General features: G+C 46.4%; 1 protein-coding gene across 1 annotated transcript; it reads left to right on the top strand.

Annotated features, from left to right (window-relative positions):
• On the top strand, positions 1-18940 carry TMCO1 (transmembrane and coiled-coil domains 1). The gene is made up of 7 exons (XM_005492253.4): positions 1-159; positions 873-950; positions 4618-4677; positions 8075-8121; positions 8720-8787; positions 12256-12400; positions 18614-18940. The coding sequence occupies exons 1-7, from the start codon at positions 90-92 to the stop codon at positions 18710-18712; spliced, it is 567 nt and encodes a 188-aa protein (XP_005492310.1). The 5' UTR covers positions 1-89; the 3' UTR covers positions 18713-18940.
• Positions 18941-18943: the final 3 nt, after the last annotated feature.

Genomic DNA, 18943 nt, shown 5'->3' on the forward strand with positions numbered 1-18943 from the left:
TAAGCAAGAGGGGCCGCAGCTTCCGGGTGGCGGGTGCACTTCCGGGTGCGCCGCGCTGTTACCGGGTCGGGGGCGGCGGCAGCAGCATCATGAGCACCATGTTCGCCGACACCCTCCTCATCGTGTTCATCTCCGTCTGCACCGCGCTGCTGGCCGAGGGTGAGCCGGGCGGGGCGAGGCCGGCAGCTCCCGGCAGCGCGGCAAGGGGAGGGAGGCTCCGGAATAGGGCTTGGGGTCAGCCGGGGCTGGCGGGGAATGGCCCCGGTCAGCGCTGAGCTGCGGTGCGGAGCGCTGGGAGCTGGGGTTGCTCCTTGCAGGAAGGAGGGAGGGAGGCTGTTGGAAGGTGAAAAGGGACGGAATGGTTCCTCCATAGCTGTTATGGGAAGGGTGGGAGGGAATCGCCTGCCCTGGCAGTGATGGTGGTTTTAGCTGCTGGAAAAGGTTGTTTTTATGTCAGTGGTTGAAACAGGGGCAGATTTTTAGGGAAGTGCTGCATAAGTGTCTTTTGGGATAGTCACAAGTCCCAGGTCCCACTTCTGGTGTTGTGCCGTATCCTTTAATTCCCCTTCTAACCCCTGTCCCTAAATTCATCCCACACCGCCAAAACAGGTTTATCAATACAAATAAAAACTCGTTTCAGTTTTACACGTACAGCTCCTTTCATGGTTTATTTCCCCATTCCATTTCACATGGAACTTGGAATGGGGATTTGAGGGGAGGGGATGGTGCAGTTTGCTGCTGCTTTGTGCTCCCTTAGCTGGGTTCTGGCAGCACAGGGGTTTTGTAAACATAAATTTAATTGCTGCAGGGTTTGCTCCTCCCATACAGGGAGGTTTTTCCCTGCCTGGCTCCTGGCTGAGTGTTTGTTTCAGGTATAACCTGGGTGCTGGTCTATCGCACAGACAAATACAAGAGGTTAAAGGCTGAAGTGGAAAAGCAGAGCAAGAAATGTAAGTACTCACCAGGGGCTTGTTTCTGTCCTTAATTCTGTTTTCTTTTGCTGGAAGAAGCTCAGCCAAAGACCTTTTCCCTTGTGTAAATTGCCTCTCCCATCAGTGGAGGACAGGAGGGAGTAAGAAATTGGTAGTGGTCTCTTTTTTTATGCACATCAGCAGCCAGTGCCTGAAATAAATGTCTGAAATACATTCAAAATGTCTGAAATACATTCACAATGTCTGAAATGTTCAAAAATGCAATTTCTGCCTTTCAGGGGCAAAGAGGAGAATCTGAGCTCTGTAGAAAGAAAAAAATCAGGGTTGAAAAATGAATACCATGAGGCAAAAGCATTTTATGTAAAGGTTAACAGTGGTGATTGATGGTAGGGGGTGAGTAAGCACAAAGCCATCATAGAAAGGTCTGAGCAATCAGCTGATGGAAAACCAAATTATCCTAATGTAAACTGGAAGCAGATAGGTTAGGAAATATTAGGGAATAAGTTCATTCCACAGAGAGGAGGTAAACAAAGTGTGAGGGGAGAGGGGAGCTGAGGGTGAGCAGTCAGATCTGCATCAAATATTGAGAGAAATGGTGAACAGGAGCATGGAGTCTGTCTGTATCAGAAGCCAAGTTTCAGATTCAGAGAAATTCTGCCCTTTTAGCCTCAGCTGTGTGCACCCTGCCCAAGTTGCAGCAGTGAGAGACAGCACAGGACAGCAGGGGCCAAAGCAGAGCTGGTTTTACCTTACAGATAAATCATGATGCTGTCAGTGGGAGAACAACATTATCCCACGTTGCTTTTGCAGCCCAGCTTGTTCCACATTCCCCTGGGCAGTTTGAACCCAGGAGCTGCAGTGCAATCATGTTTGTGTCACAGCTCCCACAATTTTGGGGGTTTTTGTCACCACAGCAGCAGCAGATGGGGATTGCATCCTTGCCTGCCTCACTTGAATCCCACTGCTCCTGTGTATGGGATGGAATGAGCCCCAGAAGAGCAACTTAGAGAAGGAGTGGAAAGCCAGCTGCAGATTTAGTGTCCCCTTGTGTTTGTGCTGCTCAGCTCCAAAAGCAGTTAGCAGGGCTTAATCTCTGGGGTTTAATGAGTGCTGAAAGGGTTTAATGCTGTTATTTTTTATAGCCCTCCTGGTGTCAAGGCTGTCATCTGTGAAGGGAGTGATGAAGGGTTCATGTGTCTCAATTAATTTCTGAGCTCCTTGTTTGACTCCCCACCCCCAACAACAACAACAACAACAACAACAAAAAAGATGAAGCTGAATAAGGAGTCAGTAAAAATTCAGCTTTGCTTTTTTCCCTTCCCCTCTTGTGCTAAGGACAGCTGGCTGACCTGAGGGTTTGCAGCTTGCCAAGTGGACCACTTGAGCCACACCTTTCAGCTGTTATCTAACACATCTGAAACAGGAAAAAACACATTTGAGACCTTTAAGCTCTCCCGTGAGAGCCCTAGCAGATACTTAGGATTTGCAAAAACAAAGGGCCTGGCCAGTGTGCTTGAGCAGACATTGTTACTCCTTAATTTCATCTCTTCCTGACCTCTCCTTCCTCGGGAGAGGCTCAGCCTGGCCTGCAGGGATCGTTCTGGGTGAATGTCGGGCTAAACGGACAGGGCTGAAAGCTGTCCCTGGAATTTCTGTTTTGTTGGTGTGGATGTTCCCATGGAAATTGGGGCTGGCAGCTCCTGGGTCTTGGCATGAGTTTTAGCAGCACTGCCTAGGGGTTAGAGCTGGGGCTGTGGGGTGATGTGCACAGGGCAGGATGGGGTTCCCAGCTGGATTTGGCACAGGGAAGGTTTAGAGCTGGGGCTGTGTGGTGATGTGCACAGGGCAGGATGGGGTTCCCGGCTGGATTTGGCACAGGGAAGGTTTAGAGCTGGGGCTGTGGGGTGATGTGCACAGGGCAGGATGGGGTTCCCGCCTGGATTTGGCACAGGGAAGGTTTAGAGCTGGGGCTGTGGGGTGATGTGCACAGGGCAGGATGGGGTTCCAGGCTGGATTTGGCACAGGGAAGGTTTAGAGCTGGGGCTGTGGGGTGATGTGCACAGGGCAGGATGGGGTTCCAGGCTGGATTTGGCACAGGGAAGGTTATGGACGCACCATTCTGTGAGTGCATTGTGGCATCTGACACCTGTCCAGTATTCCCTGGGGACTCAAGCTCCCTGTTTTCCTCCCTGCTCACCACAGCTCCTCTTGTTCCTTGGGAACAGCAATTGTTTCTCACTCTGTTGCCATGGAGGGATGATGTTGAGGTGGCTTGTCTGGGCTGCTGTGATTTTCTCAGCAGTTGTGACTGACTCACAGGCATTCCCAAGGCAGCTCTGCAGATCCTGGTGTGGCTTGGAAGGTTGGCTGGCTTCATTTCCCCTGGGCTGTGAAATCAGGGCTGTGCTGAGCTGGTACTCCATGAGGGAGGGCAGCCCCAGCACTGAGGTGTCTGTGAGCTCACACTGAGCCCAGGCTCTTGTCTGGGATATGCTGTGATGGTGCTCACAGGGGTTTTAGGGTGAGGGAAGAGATGAGGATCTGACTCCATGTTTCAGAAGGCTTGATTTATTATTTTATGATATATATTACATTAAAACTATACTAAAAGAATAGAAGAAAAGGTTTGATCAGAAGCCTAGCTAAGAATAGAAAAAGAATGATAACAAAGGTTTGTGGCTCAGCTCTCTGTCCCAGCCAGCTGACTGTGATTGGCCATTAATTACAAACATCCAACATGAGACCAATCACAGATGCACCTGATGCATTCCACAGCAGCAGATAACCACTGTTTACATTTTGTTCCTGAGGCCTCTCAGCTTCTCAGGAGGAAAAATCCTAAGGAAAGGATTTTTCATAAAAGATGTCTGCGACAGATATGGTACCTGCACTTTGCATAAATACACTGAGTTTAAAGTAAAAAAAATTGTTAGAACATGGTCATGCTTCATCATCCTTGCATTCTGGAGTACTCTTATTATAGATCTTGAATAAAAGTGTCTCTTTCTTCCTGGAAAAGCCCTTTTTGCTGTCCCAGAACCTCCTTTGCAGCATATTTGCTGTGTTCCATGTCCCTGTGCTGGCTCTGCTGGCCTGCCTTGCTGCAGTGGTGGTTGGTGCATGTCTCATGTGGGGTTTTAGTACCTTTGCCCTTAGACTTCTGCTTTAAAATATTGGAAATGCTTCAGTGCTAATGAATTGAAGAATGGAGAGGCTGTGGCTGCCTGCTTGGACAGCATTTCCCCTGAGAATGCCTGCCTGTGAAGAAGGGATGTAGGAGAACACAGACTTTGCTGTATTCTGCTTCCCACTGCAGATAATCAGGAGCAGAGCTTGCCACAAAGCTCTTCTCATCCCACTTGCTGAATCAAAAGTACTGTCTGATGCTAATGACAAATCAGTAAGGGTGGCTTGAGCCAAATTTGTCCCCAGACTGCTCAGTCCACAGTGCCATGGGCTCTTGACAGTGTTCAAAATGAACCCTTTAAATATATTTGTATCTTATCCAGGGTTTTGAATTTTTTTATTAAAAAGTGATTGGTGTAGGTAGTTGATAACTTCTTGATTCTGAACATGTTATCAGTCCTATTGAGCTGTTTTTTGTGCCCCTGTTCTGCAGAGGACTAAAATGTTCTGTTGGTGGTATCACTGTGCAGAAATGATGGAGGATGTTTTCATTTTGCAGTGGAAAAGAAGAAGGAAACCATAACTGAATCAGCAGGCCGACAGCAGAAAAAGAAGATAGGTAAGACTGGCACCTCAGGAATGGTGAAAAGTTGAGAAACTGATGGAAGTGATTATCCTTTCCTTCCTTTCAAGGCTGTTTATTCATTTGCCTTACTCTTGCAAGGCAGGAGAGAGCCAGCCAGCCTGCCTCCTGATGGTTTTGGTCAGATCACTGGGAGAAGCAGCACCTCTTGTTGAGCTCCCTGACTTTTCCTCCCATTTTAGCCTTGATATCTATAGCTGTTACTAACTTCAGCTGCCCAAGTCTTTGCTGCAGTGCTGTAGCTGTAGGACTCAAATTATGATTTTTTTTTCTCCCCCTCATTTGTACATTTTAGAGCTGAAGATGTTCACGTTAACTATAACCATGCTTAGATTAATTTCAATCTTGATAGATCAGTTTTGCTCAATTTTAGGCAGTGATTTATTTTTCCATTCTTTTTCATTGTCAGTAAGCTGAATTCTTTGAGGGTTAGGGTAAGTATTGACCCAAGCAAGACCAGGGTGAAGAGATGTTGAAAGGTTTTAGGAGGATCTGCCATCTGCAGGACTCGCAACGTGCAGCAAAGCTCAGTTCAGTTATTACAGAGATTGTGGCAGGAACACTTTTGAGAGCTCCTGGGAGTTGGTTTCCTCATTCCTCTGTAACACCAGGTAGCTGGATTAGTCATTTGATCTGTACAAAGCTTGGGAATTATAAACACATCTTCAAACAGCTCTTCCTAGGTAGAAAACCTGTTGTCCTTAGATTCCTGAAGGGACAGGAGCCAAAATGCTTCCTCTTGTGCATTTCACTTCTTAATCTTGACTAATCCCTTGGTGGGATGAACACTGCTTGGTGGAAAAGGCAGCTTTGAAAGTGACCATGTGGAATAACTGCAGATAACATTAAATAAAGTATGACAATGACTTTTTTGCAGGGCACCATCCAAGCTGTGTTCCTAGCAGACAATATTTGACTTGTGCTTGGGCTAAACCAATAAACAGTAGAATCTGAGGACTTCAGATGCTCCACCAGTTTTTATACACTGAAATAATCTTGTTTTGCAGATGGAAAACAAAGCACAAAGGGACAAAGATCAGAACTTAGGAAATGACCACTGATTTTGTTTGCTGTGATCCTTGCTGGCCAAGCCTAAGATTCTGACACTGATTTTTTTTTTCTCTTTTTTTTAACAAGTGTGCATAACTTCAATATTTCATTTGTGTTCAGGCAAAGATGAATTCTTGGTGTTCCTGAAAAACCAGACCCTAAATGTCACACTGGACTTCCAGAAAATGACTCAGAGCTGTTAAGTTAAAATCTCTGATCTCAGTAACTTACTGGATGTCAAATCATTCTGCAAGATGGGGCATTGTTGTCACAGCAAATCTACTTGTGCTGGAGTTCTTCCAAGTTCTGCCATTTTAGTTAACAAAAAGTAAATATTGAGCTGAGGCTTTATGGATAAGTAACAGCTGTGGTACAGACCTGCCTCAGTTGCCATCTGTTCTGCACACAGAATAAGACAGGAGGTGTGTGGATGATACTACTTGGTTTCATAAGGGATGAATCATGCCTGTGCACAAGGATGTAGGGGGAAAGTAGCTTGGGAAGGCTTCATTTGGTGTTTCCTACATAAAAACCTTTATTTTTAGCTAAAATGAATGGATTGTCACATTTTTGGGCACTGCTGGAACAGGACACCTTTAGCACTGGTGTTGCCTTCTGTTATTTCAGTTTAAAGGGATGATTTGTTAGCTTAAACCTTGCTACTGCTTTCTGTATCCATGTGCTTCTGGAAGAAAAGACAGAGATTCCCAGGAGTGCACACCAGTGCTGGATGGACAGCAAAACTAAAACAAAATAAAACAAAATAAAAATCCCCAGTCCTGGCAAATCTCTGTCCCTGTGTCCTCATGGTTTGTGTTCCAATGAGCTGAGTGAAATGATTTTGGACTCCAGGGAGCTGCTTGGTAACCCAGTCCTCTTTCTCTGTGCCTTCTCCCAACTCTAAACTACCCAGCAAAGTGCTGATGTGTGATTTGGGAAGGAACAGACCATTGATGTAAGTTGGTAGATCACCCAGAATGTGTTCATTTTGAATCTGTAGAAATAGGTGAGAGCCAGGTCAGGTATATTGAGCAATCAGAGCTGTGTTCTTTCCTCCCTGTAACCTTTAACCCACCTAAATAGATGGTCAATTATGCAGCAGAGGGGAAAAAACAAGTATTTGTGCCAAATGTGATTCCTGAAGAGCTGGCCTGTGCTTGCTGAAATGTCCCAGGACACAACTTTCTACCTTGCTCAGGAAACAGGTGTCTGAAAGGTTCCTGCCAGAGGGGGTGGTTTGTAGTTAGGAGCAAGTGGAAATAGCAAAGAGGCTTCTGAGGAGTTGGGTAGGGGTGCTGCTGTTGCTTTTCATAACAGAATCTGTGAATCCCTGTGCTTGGCAGAGAAATTTTGGAGTTTCTGAGCTGTGGTACTCAAAGTTTCTGATACTGAAAATTTCTGGTACTGAAACTTCAGTGAGGATCCCTCAAAATTCCCATGCTGGATAGGCCTTGGCAGTCCTGCATCCTCCCCTCTTCACTGATGCTGTTTTTTGGGTATTCCTTCATTACCCACATCCTTATTTCAGCTGGCTGTTGCTTCCCAGCCCCTCTGGATCCATCCAAGGCGTGATGGGGACAAGGGACAGGAAAGGTGACAGATAGTGGATGATGCTGAAGGCCAGAGCAGCACTTCAGTGAGAGACTTGGAAAATGCTCTTTTGAAAATCTGAGTGTCTTTGAAGTCTGTGGTGATTTAAGGACAGACTAAATTTCCATAATATTTCCTGCAAAGCCCAGTAATACGCTCATTACTGAATTTCATGTAGGAAATCTCTTTCCTCTTTGGAGAATCTCCTAGGTGTGAGAAGAGTGCAAAATTCATTGCTAAGACCAGCAGGATTTTGGCATTGCTGAGGTGCAGCTCCCAGCTCTGTGCATGGGTTTCCCTTTGGAGACTTCCAGAAGGAAATCTTTATTTATTTAATGTATTTATGCTGGTGTGCAGCAAATTGATCACTGCTCCCTTTGGGAGCTGTGCTAGGGGAGCACTGCTTTTGTTTCCTGGCAGCAGTGCTCATGCTCCTGAGTGAGTTGGTTGAGTTAGCAAATCTGACTTTGGGTGCATTTCTTTCAAAAATGCTGAATGTGTGATTCCAGCCGCCTCCTCTCTTTGTGCCTGACTTGCTGCATGTTGCTGTGCTTTAGAAGCACTTGGCTATGTGCAGTTTTTCACTTTCTACTGTCTGGCAAAGAGAGCTGGAGTTGATTTTGGAAATGTTATTTGTTTGGAGAGCCAAAGAGGTTAAGTTTTCCTGGAAATGAAAACACTCTGGTTTGTAGGTTGACATAACTGATTATAACTGTTGGTTTTGTCTTTCCAGAGAGACAAGAAGAGAAACTGAAGAATAACAACAGGGACTTGTCAATGGTATGAACATTTAAAGCCAGTTCCCAACTGCTGGAGATTTCAGTCAGTTTCCCAACAGAAAGACTTTGTTCAATTGGCAAAGAAAGCTGCTTTTCCTCTGGAAAGGTCCTTCTGGATTTTCTCTGATAACTAGAGATTTTATTTTGAGACACAGAGTTAGTGCCTCATCTCAGGCCAAACCTTAGCTATTTCCATCTTTAGAAGTCTCCATGATGATTTTCAAAGTAGAATTAATTTTTGTGGCTTCCTAAAGCCTTGGTCACTGTAATGATCCCCTGCTGGGAGTCCCCTGGGAATCTCCCTGGTGGGTTTTATAAGCTTAAGGAAAAAATAAAACCAGCCTGGGGAGGGTGGCAGGACAATTCTTGAGCACTTGTTGGTTTTCTCTCCCTGCAGCAGCACCTCCCATCAGTGGCTGCCTTTGTACCCAGTCTCTTGAGGATTTCTCCAGTCATTTTCACAACCCCTCTGTGTCCTGGGCCATCCCTTTTCCCTGTTGATTACAGTGATCTGTACCAAGCCTGTTTTTAAGGGTGTGAGATCATGATACCTCAGTGTGGGCCTGTTGTTTTGAATCTCTCTGAATTTTTACTCACAGGTTCGAATGAAATCCATGTTTGCCATTGGCTTCTGCTTCACTGCCTTGATGGGAATGTTCAACTCCATGTAAGTATCAGCTTCCTGCATTGTTTTCTGAAATTTTTATTGTGAACGTATTTTCCACCTTCCCTTCATCACTTGAAATGTTAAGAGTGACATTGTCCAGCCAAGAACCACAAATAAATAAATGGATCCATATTTCATCTGGAGAAGTGGTGGTTTGGTCATCACATACATTTTCTGCCTTAAGGGGAACATTGAGTACTGAGCACAAGCAGACTGAACAAATTGCCTTCAGTCTAGACACAGCTTTAATATCTTTTCTGCATGGGAACATCCTGATTAGGGCAAGTTTGGTGCATGTCAGGCAAACATCTTCTTCAGTCTTCAGCTGCTGTGGCTTTGCTGTGATGGTGTGACCAAAGAGTGCTCTTGCAAACAAAACTGGGTCAGCTCCCTTTCCCTTAGAAATGAGCTGTAATTGCTGAGTTTGTTGTTGCCCTACTTGAGGAAATCAGAGTCCAGATATAAACAGGTCCAGGCATGGGCTCCAACTTAATTTGTTTTAAAAGTGACCTGGGAAGGGTGTAGTTTAAAAAAAAACAAACAGAAAAGAAACCTCAAACTGGTTTGCACGGTTATAGACACAGCTTTGTTTCAAATATGCAAATCTGAGAGGCTGTGCTTGGCTTTTAAATCTTGATTTCCTTGAAATATGAACTGTTGGCTGTTAAATCTGAAGATGACATGAATATTGTTAGGATAACCTTTAGGAGACTGCTTGATATCTGGGAAATATCCTTGCCCTGCAAACAGGAATTTACATTCTTGGGCACCAAAGCCTTTGGCTTCTGTGCTGGCAGTCCCCAGGATACAGTCAATTGTTATTTTACTGGAGATCAGTGGGTGGATAAATTGCAAACATGGGGTAACATAATAACAGAAGTGCCACTGTGTGGATCCTTTATTTATTCAGCTTAGTCAGACTTCAGCATTCTGAGCAGAGCAAAGCAGCCCAGCACTGGAGTATGTTAAAATTTGGGCTCAGTCTTGAGTCAGTGATGTCTCATTTCACTGCAGGGCTGGAGGTGCATCAAGAGCAATGAGGGGGCATTTGTAGGGTTGCACTTGAGACCTCCAAGTGCTTGCCTTGCTCTTTGGGTACAATACAAACACCAACACCTGCCCTTAAAGCAGACTGAAAAACAAACTAAAAATGCTTTACCCCACTATGCCCTCTTTCCTAGAGGGGGAAGAGGCAGTTCCTCTGAGTATTCTGTGACTAACAAGTACTACAGAACTGTAAGTTTGTTAAGAACTTTAGGAAGGGGTTGATTTGGGTTAAATTCTATATTGTTCCTCCTTTCATAGATATTAAAAAAAAAAAAAACTTCTACCAAGTTTACTTGTCTTGTTCCTCTTTAGAGGATTCCTGCCCACATGCTGCTGAGCAGAGAATTGATGTCAGCCTTGGGGCCTATCTTTTATTTAACTGCCTCTTTCCTTAGAGGCAGTGTGAGCAGCAGGAGTATCCATGGAGGCACTTGTGGGTGTGGGAGGAAAAGGAGGAAAAGGGTAGCTGACACCTGCAATGGCTGTGGCCACGTTTGCTGCTTTTCCTGTTCTTGAATGAGTTCATGGCTGCTGGGGAAAAAGGAGCAGGAATTGTGTGCAGGCAGCACCCTTTGGACAGGTATTGTGCAGATGCTGTGCTCTGTCTGAGCACCTCACCTCATTGCCAGGTGTCCCCTTAGCCAAACTGGAAATCACTGGGATGGTTTATGGTTTCCCCTGTCATTCCTGGAGTGGCAGCAGGTTGGAAGTGTCAGCAGGGCTGGTTTAAACCCAAAGAGCAGAATGCTGTGCCCAAAACAAACAGCTGAGGGACTGTTGTTGTTTAAAAGGTTCATTATGGCACTGAAATCTGCAGCAGCAGTGGCCTCCAAGCCACCAGGGATTTCACCTGGGGCAGAAATTACCTTCTGTGTGTCTCAATTTTCTCTTGCCAGGAACTTTTTCATGCAATCACTCCCCTGCCTTACTCCAAGAGTTGTGCATTCTGGTACCTCTTAATAACTGTGAAAACCTGCTGGAATTAAAAGCAGGTACCTGAGGGTGCTACTGCTGAAGTACTTGTCATTCTCCCAGCAGGAATAACGCAGAATTTTAAGCCACTGGGGGATGTTCCAGGGAGATAAACATCCGTTCTGAGCTCTTTTGCCAAACTGCCTGTGAGATGTAAACAAAGTTGGCGTGTGTTTGAGCTGTGGCTGTGTGAATGCATCTCCACAGGAAAGAAAGCTCATTTAGGATCTCTTGAAACAAGAAACACCTGTTCGAAAATCAGCACATGCAGAGAAAATAACATCCAAATGTGCACATGCTGATGAGGCATCATACACATCTACATCAAAAGATTGGGTTGACTGGTCTGGCTTGGGAGAAATCTTTGCTAACTGGCCAAAATTCACACTCTGCCTGATGCCCTGGAATGTGGGCCTGGAGGGATTCCAGGAGTAGGATATGTGCTGGGAATATGCAGTATCATCCTGCCCCTGCACTGCCTTCATCTCCACAGCTAATGCAGACAAACTGGGGCTATCAAGTGCTCCTTGGTGGCTCTCCTGTGCATCCTGAGGAGCACAGCTACTCCAGGGAAGGAAAAGGTGTCTTTGATTTATGCTCTGGTTTAAAAAATGCTGTTTTGCTTGAAGCAGAGGGTCTGTCTTGTTGCAGTAACTGCAGTACAGCAGGGTGACAGTCATTCATCTTTTATTGACTGTGCTCTGAGAAGTGATCTGCTAAATCTGACTTGGAAATAAAATGCACCAGAAAACTGCAAAACACCAAGATTTCATGAAGCAGCAGCTTGTCCAGCTGATCACTTCAATCACTAGGAAACACTGTGATTATGGTAAAAGTGTTCCTGAGGGAATCCTACCCTGTGGAGGGCTTGGAGAGAGAGATGTCTTTATCATCCTTGTGTGATGGTGTTCACAGGGGCCTCAGGTTGAGGGAAGAGACGAGGATCTGACTCCATGTTTCAGGAGGTTTGATTTATTATTTTATGATATATATTACATTAAAATTATACTAAAAGAATAGAAGAAAGGTTTTCTTTAGAAGGCTAGCTAAGAGTAGAATAGGCAAGAATGGTAACAAAGGTTTGTGGCTCGGCTCTCTGTCTGAGCCAGCTGGGCTGTGATTGTCCATTAATTAGAAACATCTGACATGGGCCAATCAAAAATCTACTTGTTGCATTCTACAGCAGCAGATAATCAATGTTTACATTTTGTTCTTGAGGCCTCTCAGCTTCTCAAGAGGAAAAATCTTAAAGAAAGGATTTTTCATATGAGATGTCTGTGACACTCCTTGGTGCAGTGTGTGGAGAGGGGCTGGAGAAGGCAGCAAAGCCTTTCAGCTTTCCCTGTTGCCTTACCTGCTCTGGTGGCCTGTTGAAGGTGCTCACTTGTTCTTCCCATATCCCAAAGCTCTTTGCTGTCTGCAGTGGTGATCCAGTGCTCTCTTTTCCAGATTTGATGGCAGAGTGGTGGCAAAGCTTCCGTTTATCCCCCTGTCGTACATCCAAGGTCTCTCCCACCGCAACCTCCTGGGTGAGGATTACACCGACTGCTCCTTCATCTTCCTCTACATTCTCTGCACCATGTCAATCAGACAGGTGAGTACACTTTCCCTGGAGCAGGGAAGGCTTATCCCCATCCAGGAAGAGGAGTTGTGCACGTGTAATCTTGGAACTGTGTGTGGTTTCTGTGTTTGTCTTCGTTCCTGTGCCTCATATTCCAAGCAGTTCTAGGTTGGGATCATTAAAATCGCTGTCCTGGATGGGCCTGGAGGATTGGCTGGAGACTTGCACCAGGGCTCTGGGACAGAGTTGGCAGAAATGGATTCCTGAGCTGTGTGATAACTTTGTGGATTGCCATACCAAGAGATTGTGTCCATCAGAAGCTGATCTAAATCCTGCTCCTTAATAATTACATCTTTTACAGCAATATGTGCATCTTTACAAACAGCAGCATCTTTAGGGGGAACTTTCTAGGGGGCTTGCAGCTCTGTAAAAGTTTCAGCAGTCCATAAAGTTGCTAGAAAAGTGAGGAAAGAGTTAAAGCTGCTCTTTTGGGCTTGTCCTTCCTATTTTTGCTGGCTGCCTGATTTTTTTCAGAATTTTAAGAACTGTACCTTTGGTGTCAAGTCTCTCCAGCATTAGGGACATGGCACAGGGAGGGGTCTGGTATGGTAGCCAAGAGCAGGCTCCACAGAGCTCTCCAGCAAAGCTCCATAGTCCCATCTTTTGGAAGAGGATGAGGATAAGGGATCTTTTCAGGAGGGTTCACTGGCAGCTCAAGTGGCAGAATGGCTGGGGAGGACAGGAGCAACTGCTCAGTGCAACAGGAAGTCTGTTTTGTTTTCCACTTTCCCCACAGGGTGCTGGGGATAGGTTAATGTACTCTGGATGAATGATGGTGCAAGTAGCTGCAAATCACCTTCCCTTCTGTATTCATATTTCCCTTTTCTTTGATTCACTTCCTGAATTCTTGCTGCTTTTCTCCTTACCCCCTTGTTGCTTTTCCTTGTTGCTTTTGCTCAGGGTGCCAAGGAAACTTAGACTAAGGGATTTAGATCAGCAAAGGGAGGTAGTGTGTAATGCCAGGAGCTGGGCTGAGCTTGGTGGAGCAGCTCCATGACAGTTCCTTTAGTCACAAAGTGCATGCTGGTGGGTGGAATTCCCCATAGCCCTTTGTACTGGCTGTTTGTGCTGAACTGGATCTCAGATCCCTGTCCAAAAGCAGATAATGAATTGTAGAATCATTTCTGCTGAAAGGAACATCTGGGGGTTCACCCCTCACCCCAAGCAGGCCCAGCTTCACCAAAGGCCAGGCAGGGCCTTCCTCACTGTCTTTGCTGCAAGAGAAACTTTCACTTCCCAGCAGTAGAGAAGGGTTTGCTGCTTTGAAAGCACCGAGCTCTTAAGATCACCTTCCAGAATTCTGGTGTGATGCTGTTCCTTCAGGCAATCTTGCCTGGTGCTGCTCTGTGTTACCTGTTACATGGAAAGTCCTTTCATTTCAGTGTTGCAGATTATGGTTTGGGTTGCCTGGGGAATTCTCTTGCTAAAAAATCCCTCATTTGTTTTGTCCAAAAATATAATTCCTGTGATTAATTCTAATGCTGGGTATTTCCTGATGTTCTATGTGGTGAAATTTGTGAGCACCATGAACTGAGGGGCAGAAATGCCAAGCTCTTTGCCGTGGGTTGTGCTTTCCATAAACTCCTGGAAAAAAATTGCCCTTGTGCTTGAGAGTTCCTTATGATGTCCTCCCTGTGGAGGAGGAGAGTGAGTTTATTGCTCTGGAGAAGGGTGTGAGACTGCAATCTTCACAGTGCTGCATTATCTACGTGATCATGGTTAACAATTCCTGCACTCCTCCAGCTGTCAGGCAGCTCAGCTCCTTCCTCCTTGCTGCTCCAGGGAAGGGCAGGGACACCTCAGTTTGCACAAGAGCTCAGAACTGAAGCTGTGATTGCTGCTGGCATCCTGCTCTTGGCTTTATTGCCACTTGAAAGCACCTAGGTGATAACAGCATTGGGAAGAGCAGAGCTGTGACAGGCTGGGGGAGAGGGCAAGAAAGTAATTAAGGGCTTAAAATGGTGCCAGAGACTTGCACTTTGTGCTCTCAGTGACCTTGGTGTGAAGACTTTGTGAGCCTTTGTATTTCACTGTGTGCAGAAGGGGAAATCTTGCCAGGTTGGCTTTGAAACTGGTGCTGGCCCAGGGGAGGACAAGTGGTGTGGGAGTTGGTGTCTGGCTTGATGCAGCTGACACACAAGAGGAGGAGTGCAGATGTACCAAAAATCAGGGAAAAGGTTGTGAACAAAGCAAGGAGGCCACAGTCCCTCAGTTTTTCCTTAAATCCTGGAGCTGCCTGTGAAAGCATCAAAGACAGGGAAGAGAGATGTTCCTGTGGAGCTCAGAGGTAGAGCAGGAACTCGGCTGTGTGTGAAAAAACAGCAACCTGGTGGGAAATGCAGGGGAGGCTGCCTGGGCGGTGATTAAAGTGACATTAGTGGGACAGGCAGGAGCAGCATCAGGGACTCTCTTCATGTGGGGGTGAGAAACTCTTCAAACACTGACTGGGAAGCTTTGCTGCCTGTGACCTGGCCAGCATCTCCCAAAATAGTCACCTCGCCGTGAGTAACTTCCTTTGCGCTGTTCCCAGCTCTCCCTGGCACGTAAATCCTGTCCCCCAGTTCCTCCTGCCTTCCTGTTTGGAGAGAGGAGGGCTGCTGGGAGAGGCCTTCCAAGGGTCCTTGAGCTGCTGGGATTTCAGCTGGGAAAGTCTGCTGCTGTGCTGGGTGGGAGCTGCAGTGTCAGGGTTACATCCTCTGTGGCTGCTCCTGGTTGTGAGCTCCCAGCCTTCACCTGTGCTGGTTGGGAACAGGGATGTGCTGCTGTTCCTGGGCTGTTTGCTGCTCCTCACTTCCTTTTCACGCACATCTGAGCTGTAGATTAGGCTGCTTCTCACCAAAATGTATTCCCAGTGGGAAGGGGAGCCAGCAGTTATCCCTGCTGCCAGGACTGTGCTTTCCCACAGAGCCTGGTCTTAGGGCAGGGAGCCACTTGCTGCCTTGTCTGAGGTCCCTTCTGGGTTTGAAGACCAAAGCAGGAGCAGGAGCAGGTCCCCAGGAGTAGCAGCATCTGCAAAGTACCTGTCCAAAGGGTGCTGTTTTGGGAATACATTGTGGTGAGAAGCAAAAAAAATCACCAAAAATCACCAAATGTGGGAAGGGGAGCCAGCAATCATCCCTGCTGCCAGGACTGTGCTTTCCCACAGAGCCTGGTCTTAGGGCAGGGAGCTGCTTGCTGCCTTGTCTGAGGTCCCTTCTGGGTTTGAAGACCACAGCAGAGCAGCTCCTGTGCTTCCTTCAGTCATTTGAGGGAAGATCAGAAGAGCTCAGATGAGGGATTTGGATCCCTAAATATTTACTCTTCCCTCCCTGCTCCTGAGAGTGATGATCATGCTTGTGTTGAAAGCAAACTCTGCAGATTTCCTTGTCCAGCGTGTGCCTTGATCCCACAGCAGATGTGACAAGGTTTCTGCTGGACCCTGCCCCATCTTTGGTGTTTGCAGGTGTAGATTTCAGGATTGCTGTGCAGCAAAACATGCTTTGGAACTGGTGTGTGATGCCTTCTGCCTTCCAGAGCAGGGGGAGACTGTCCCTTCATCTTCAAGCAGTTGGAATGAACTTTAGCACCACAGTTCTCCACTTTGTCCCTGCTAGAAGGAGCAGGGAGGAGGCAGTGCACGCTTCCTCGGTGCCCTGGATCCCTGCTGAATCTCTGCTCCGCGGGTTGAGGCTGACAGGACCCGGCTCCTCTCCTGCTGGCTCTGCAGCACCCTCTGCTGTGCTTGCTCTGCCCCTTGGCTGCTCCTTTGTGTCCGTGCCTTGATCCAGGAAACACCGGGGGGAGCCAGAGCCAGGAGTTAATGCTCTCAAACACATTCAGCTGCTGAACATCGAGCAGGGGCTGGTTTATGTATTCCACGGGCTAAACGTGATGTAATTCCTCTTCTTGTGTTCCTTGTGTGTGGGTTGAAGCCTTCCTTCTCATCATCTCCAGCTGAAATGAATCCTGATTCTATCTTATTTTAGCTACTGTGGAATTGCAAAACTATCTGATTATTCCCCCCCTTTTTGTTCCTCCCCTCCCTTTTTCCCCCTCCATTTTTCCTTTTTTCCCCTTGTTTTCTTCTTTAGTTTATTCTCCTTCCATGATAAAAAAAGTTCAAGAGCTCTGTGCCCTTGCTGTCTGAGCTATCCTGACAGTTATTTTGGAGAGAACACTCAGGTTTGAAGAGAATCCTTCCTCTTTTTGTTGTCTTGGCAGCCAGCACTCAGGTGGTGACACAAGGAGGACACAGTGGTTTTCTTCTTTCCCCAGGAGCAGCATCTTGAGCTGGACTCCCTTACATGGAAGGATGAAACTGAAAGAACTGAGAGCTCTTTGTAGTTGCACTCATGTGAAATTTAAAAGAAATTTCACAAAAATCAAGAAAAACATTCACATTTAAATATTTTGCTGTGATTTTTTTTGGCTTATGCCTGGCTCTCCTAATTAATCTCTTCCCCTGTTTGTTGTTTTCCACTGAAACACCCCGCTCAGATGCAGATGAGGTCATCCCAATAGTCAGGTTTTGGGGTTTGCTCCATATGTCCTGTTGTCCTGCATGTCTCCAGTGCCCCATTGTTCTGTGTGCAGAACAATTAACAGGCATTCATGTTAATTCTGGGCCTAAGCTCCTGACTTGCACTTGGCACATGCTCTGGTTGCCATGCTGCTGTCCCAAATTCCAGCTGCATTAGGAGGCTCCAGCTGCCATGGCCAGCACCAGCAGTGCTTTCTGGAATTTGGGAAAACCCAGGGCTGCAGACTCTGCCCATGAGCACTGCTAGGAGCCTGCACTGCAGTTAAATTGCAGTGGGATTTTATGGAAATAGGGTGTGTGAAGACAGCTGACTGTGGGGTGTGTAGCTGGAAATGGGAAAGAATCATTGTCCAAAATACGGATTTGGTGTTGAGGGGCTTTTGTTGAGGTGGGGAGGAGTGGCCCAGCCATTCTTGTCTGGCTCCATGCTGAGCTGTTTGAGCACATAGGGAGAGAGGTTCAGTATATGATGGATTAAGATTATGTGGGTGAGAACCTGAATCTGTTAAAACAAATGTGGAGGTTTTACTTGTGCTGCTGGAGAGAGTCCAGCACAGAGATGATTTGGAGTCTGGAACATCTCTAAAGATGAGAGATTACAGGAGCTGGGCCTGTTTAGTCCAAAGAGAAGACTGAGAGGGAATCTTATCATGTGAAAATCTCAGAAGTGGGTTTCAAGAGGATGGTGCCAAAACTCTTCAGTAGAGCCCAGCAACAGGATGAGGAGCAGTGGCCACGAACTAAACAACAATTCCACCCCAGCGTGAGGAAGAAAATCTTTACAATGAGGGTGGCAGAGCACTGGAACTGCTGCCCAGGGAGGGTGTGGAGTCCCCCTCTCCAGAGACATTCCAAACCCACCTGGATGTGTTCCTGTGTCACCTGCTCCAGGTGACCCTGCCTTGGCTGGGAGGGTTGGACTGGAGGATCTCCAGAGGTACCATCCAACCCCAGATATTCTGTGAGCAGAGTTGGGATTTCTTGCTCTTCGTTTTCCTTGCTGTGAAAAATGCGTATTTTATGATTGGCTTTTCTCAAATATTAAAATGAATATTATATGTGTTATGTTAAAAGTTATGCAGTATTAATTTTCTTAAGTAGTGTGTTAAATATAGTTTTAAGGTATAACATAAGGTTAAAATAGAAACTATGCTATGTAGGGCACTTTTTTTCTAAAGAAAGGACTCACACTGAGATAGCAGCCACAGGACATCTGAATCTTTCAGAGAAAGCGAATTTATTGTTCCATTATCAGAAGAAATTAACTTCTTCCTGCCTCGATCAGCAACGAAGATGCCTTAAATATTCAGAGGAAGAAGCTGGCACTGACCAGACAGAATCCTGTGTTTGAATGCAATTTATGCATCATGTATGAGGTGTATGAATATGCAACAGGCTGTTGCATTTAAGGGTTAATCCTCTGTTAACGGGGGTCCTTTTTCGGGCTTATTTTGCCCAGAAAAGGTACCCGGGCTGTCTGTAACTCTTTGTTTCTATTGTCTCATATTGTCCTAATCCTAATTGTCCAAATTATTATGACTCTAATTATGTTGCTATTTTCATAACCATTTTATTACTATTAAACTTTGGAAACTTTAAAAACAAGCGATTGGCGTTTTTCACACTTGCCACACTCTGACCTGCCCTGCTCTTTGTTGCTCTTGCAGAACATCCAGAAGATGCTCGGCCTCGCTCCCTCCCGGGCTGCCACCAAGCAGGCAGGAGGCTTCCTTGGCCCCCCACCTCAGGCAGGGAAGTTCTCCTGAAGCAGAGCCCTCAGGGCAGCCTGGCCAGCGCCACCAGCCTGCCTTGGGGAGGTGACAACAGGGATTCTGCGCCAGGCATCGCCCGTCTGAACCCCGGCTATGCAGTACTGACACCATCATCCATTCCGAGCGTTCCACCAGCAGTTGTTCGTTCATCCAACCAAGAAACTACTCTCGGAAGATAGCGCGACCTTTGTTTCTGAGTAATAAACGGCATGGGCATGTTAATTT

The sequence above is a fragment of the Zonotrichia albicollis genome, chromosome 8 (genome assembly GCF_047830755.1).
Source record: "Zonotrichia albicollis isolate bZonAlb1 chromosome 8, bZonAlb1.hap1, whole genome shotgun sequence".
Taxonomy (NCBI): domain Eukaryota; kingdom Metazoa; phylum Chordata; class Aves; order Passeriformes; family Passerellidae; genus Zonotrichia; species Zonotrichia albicollis.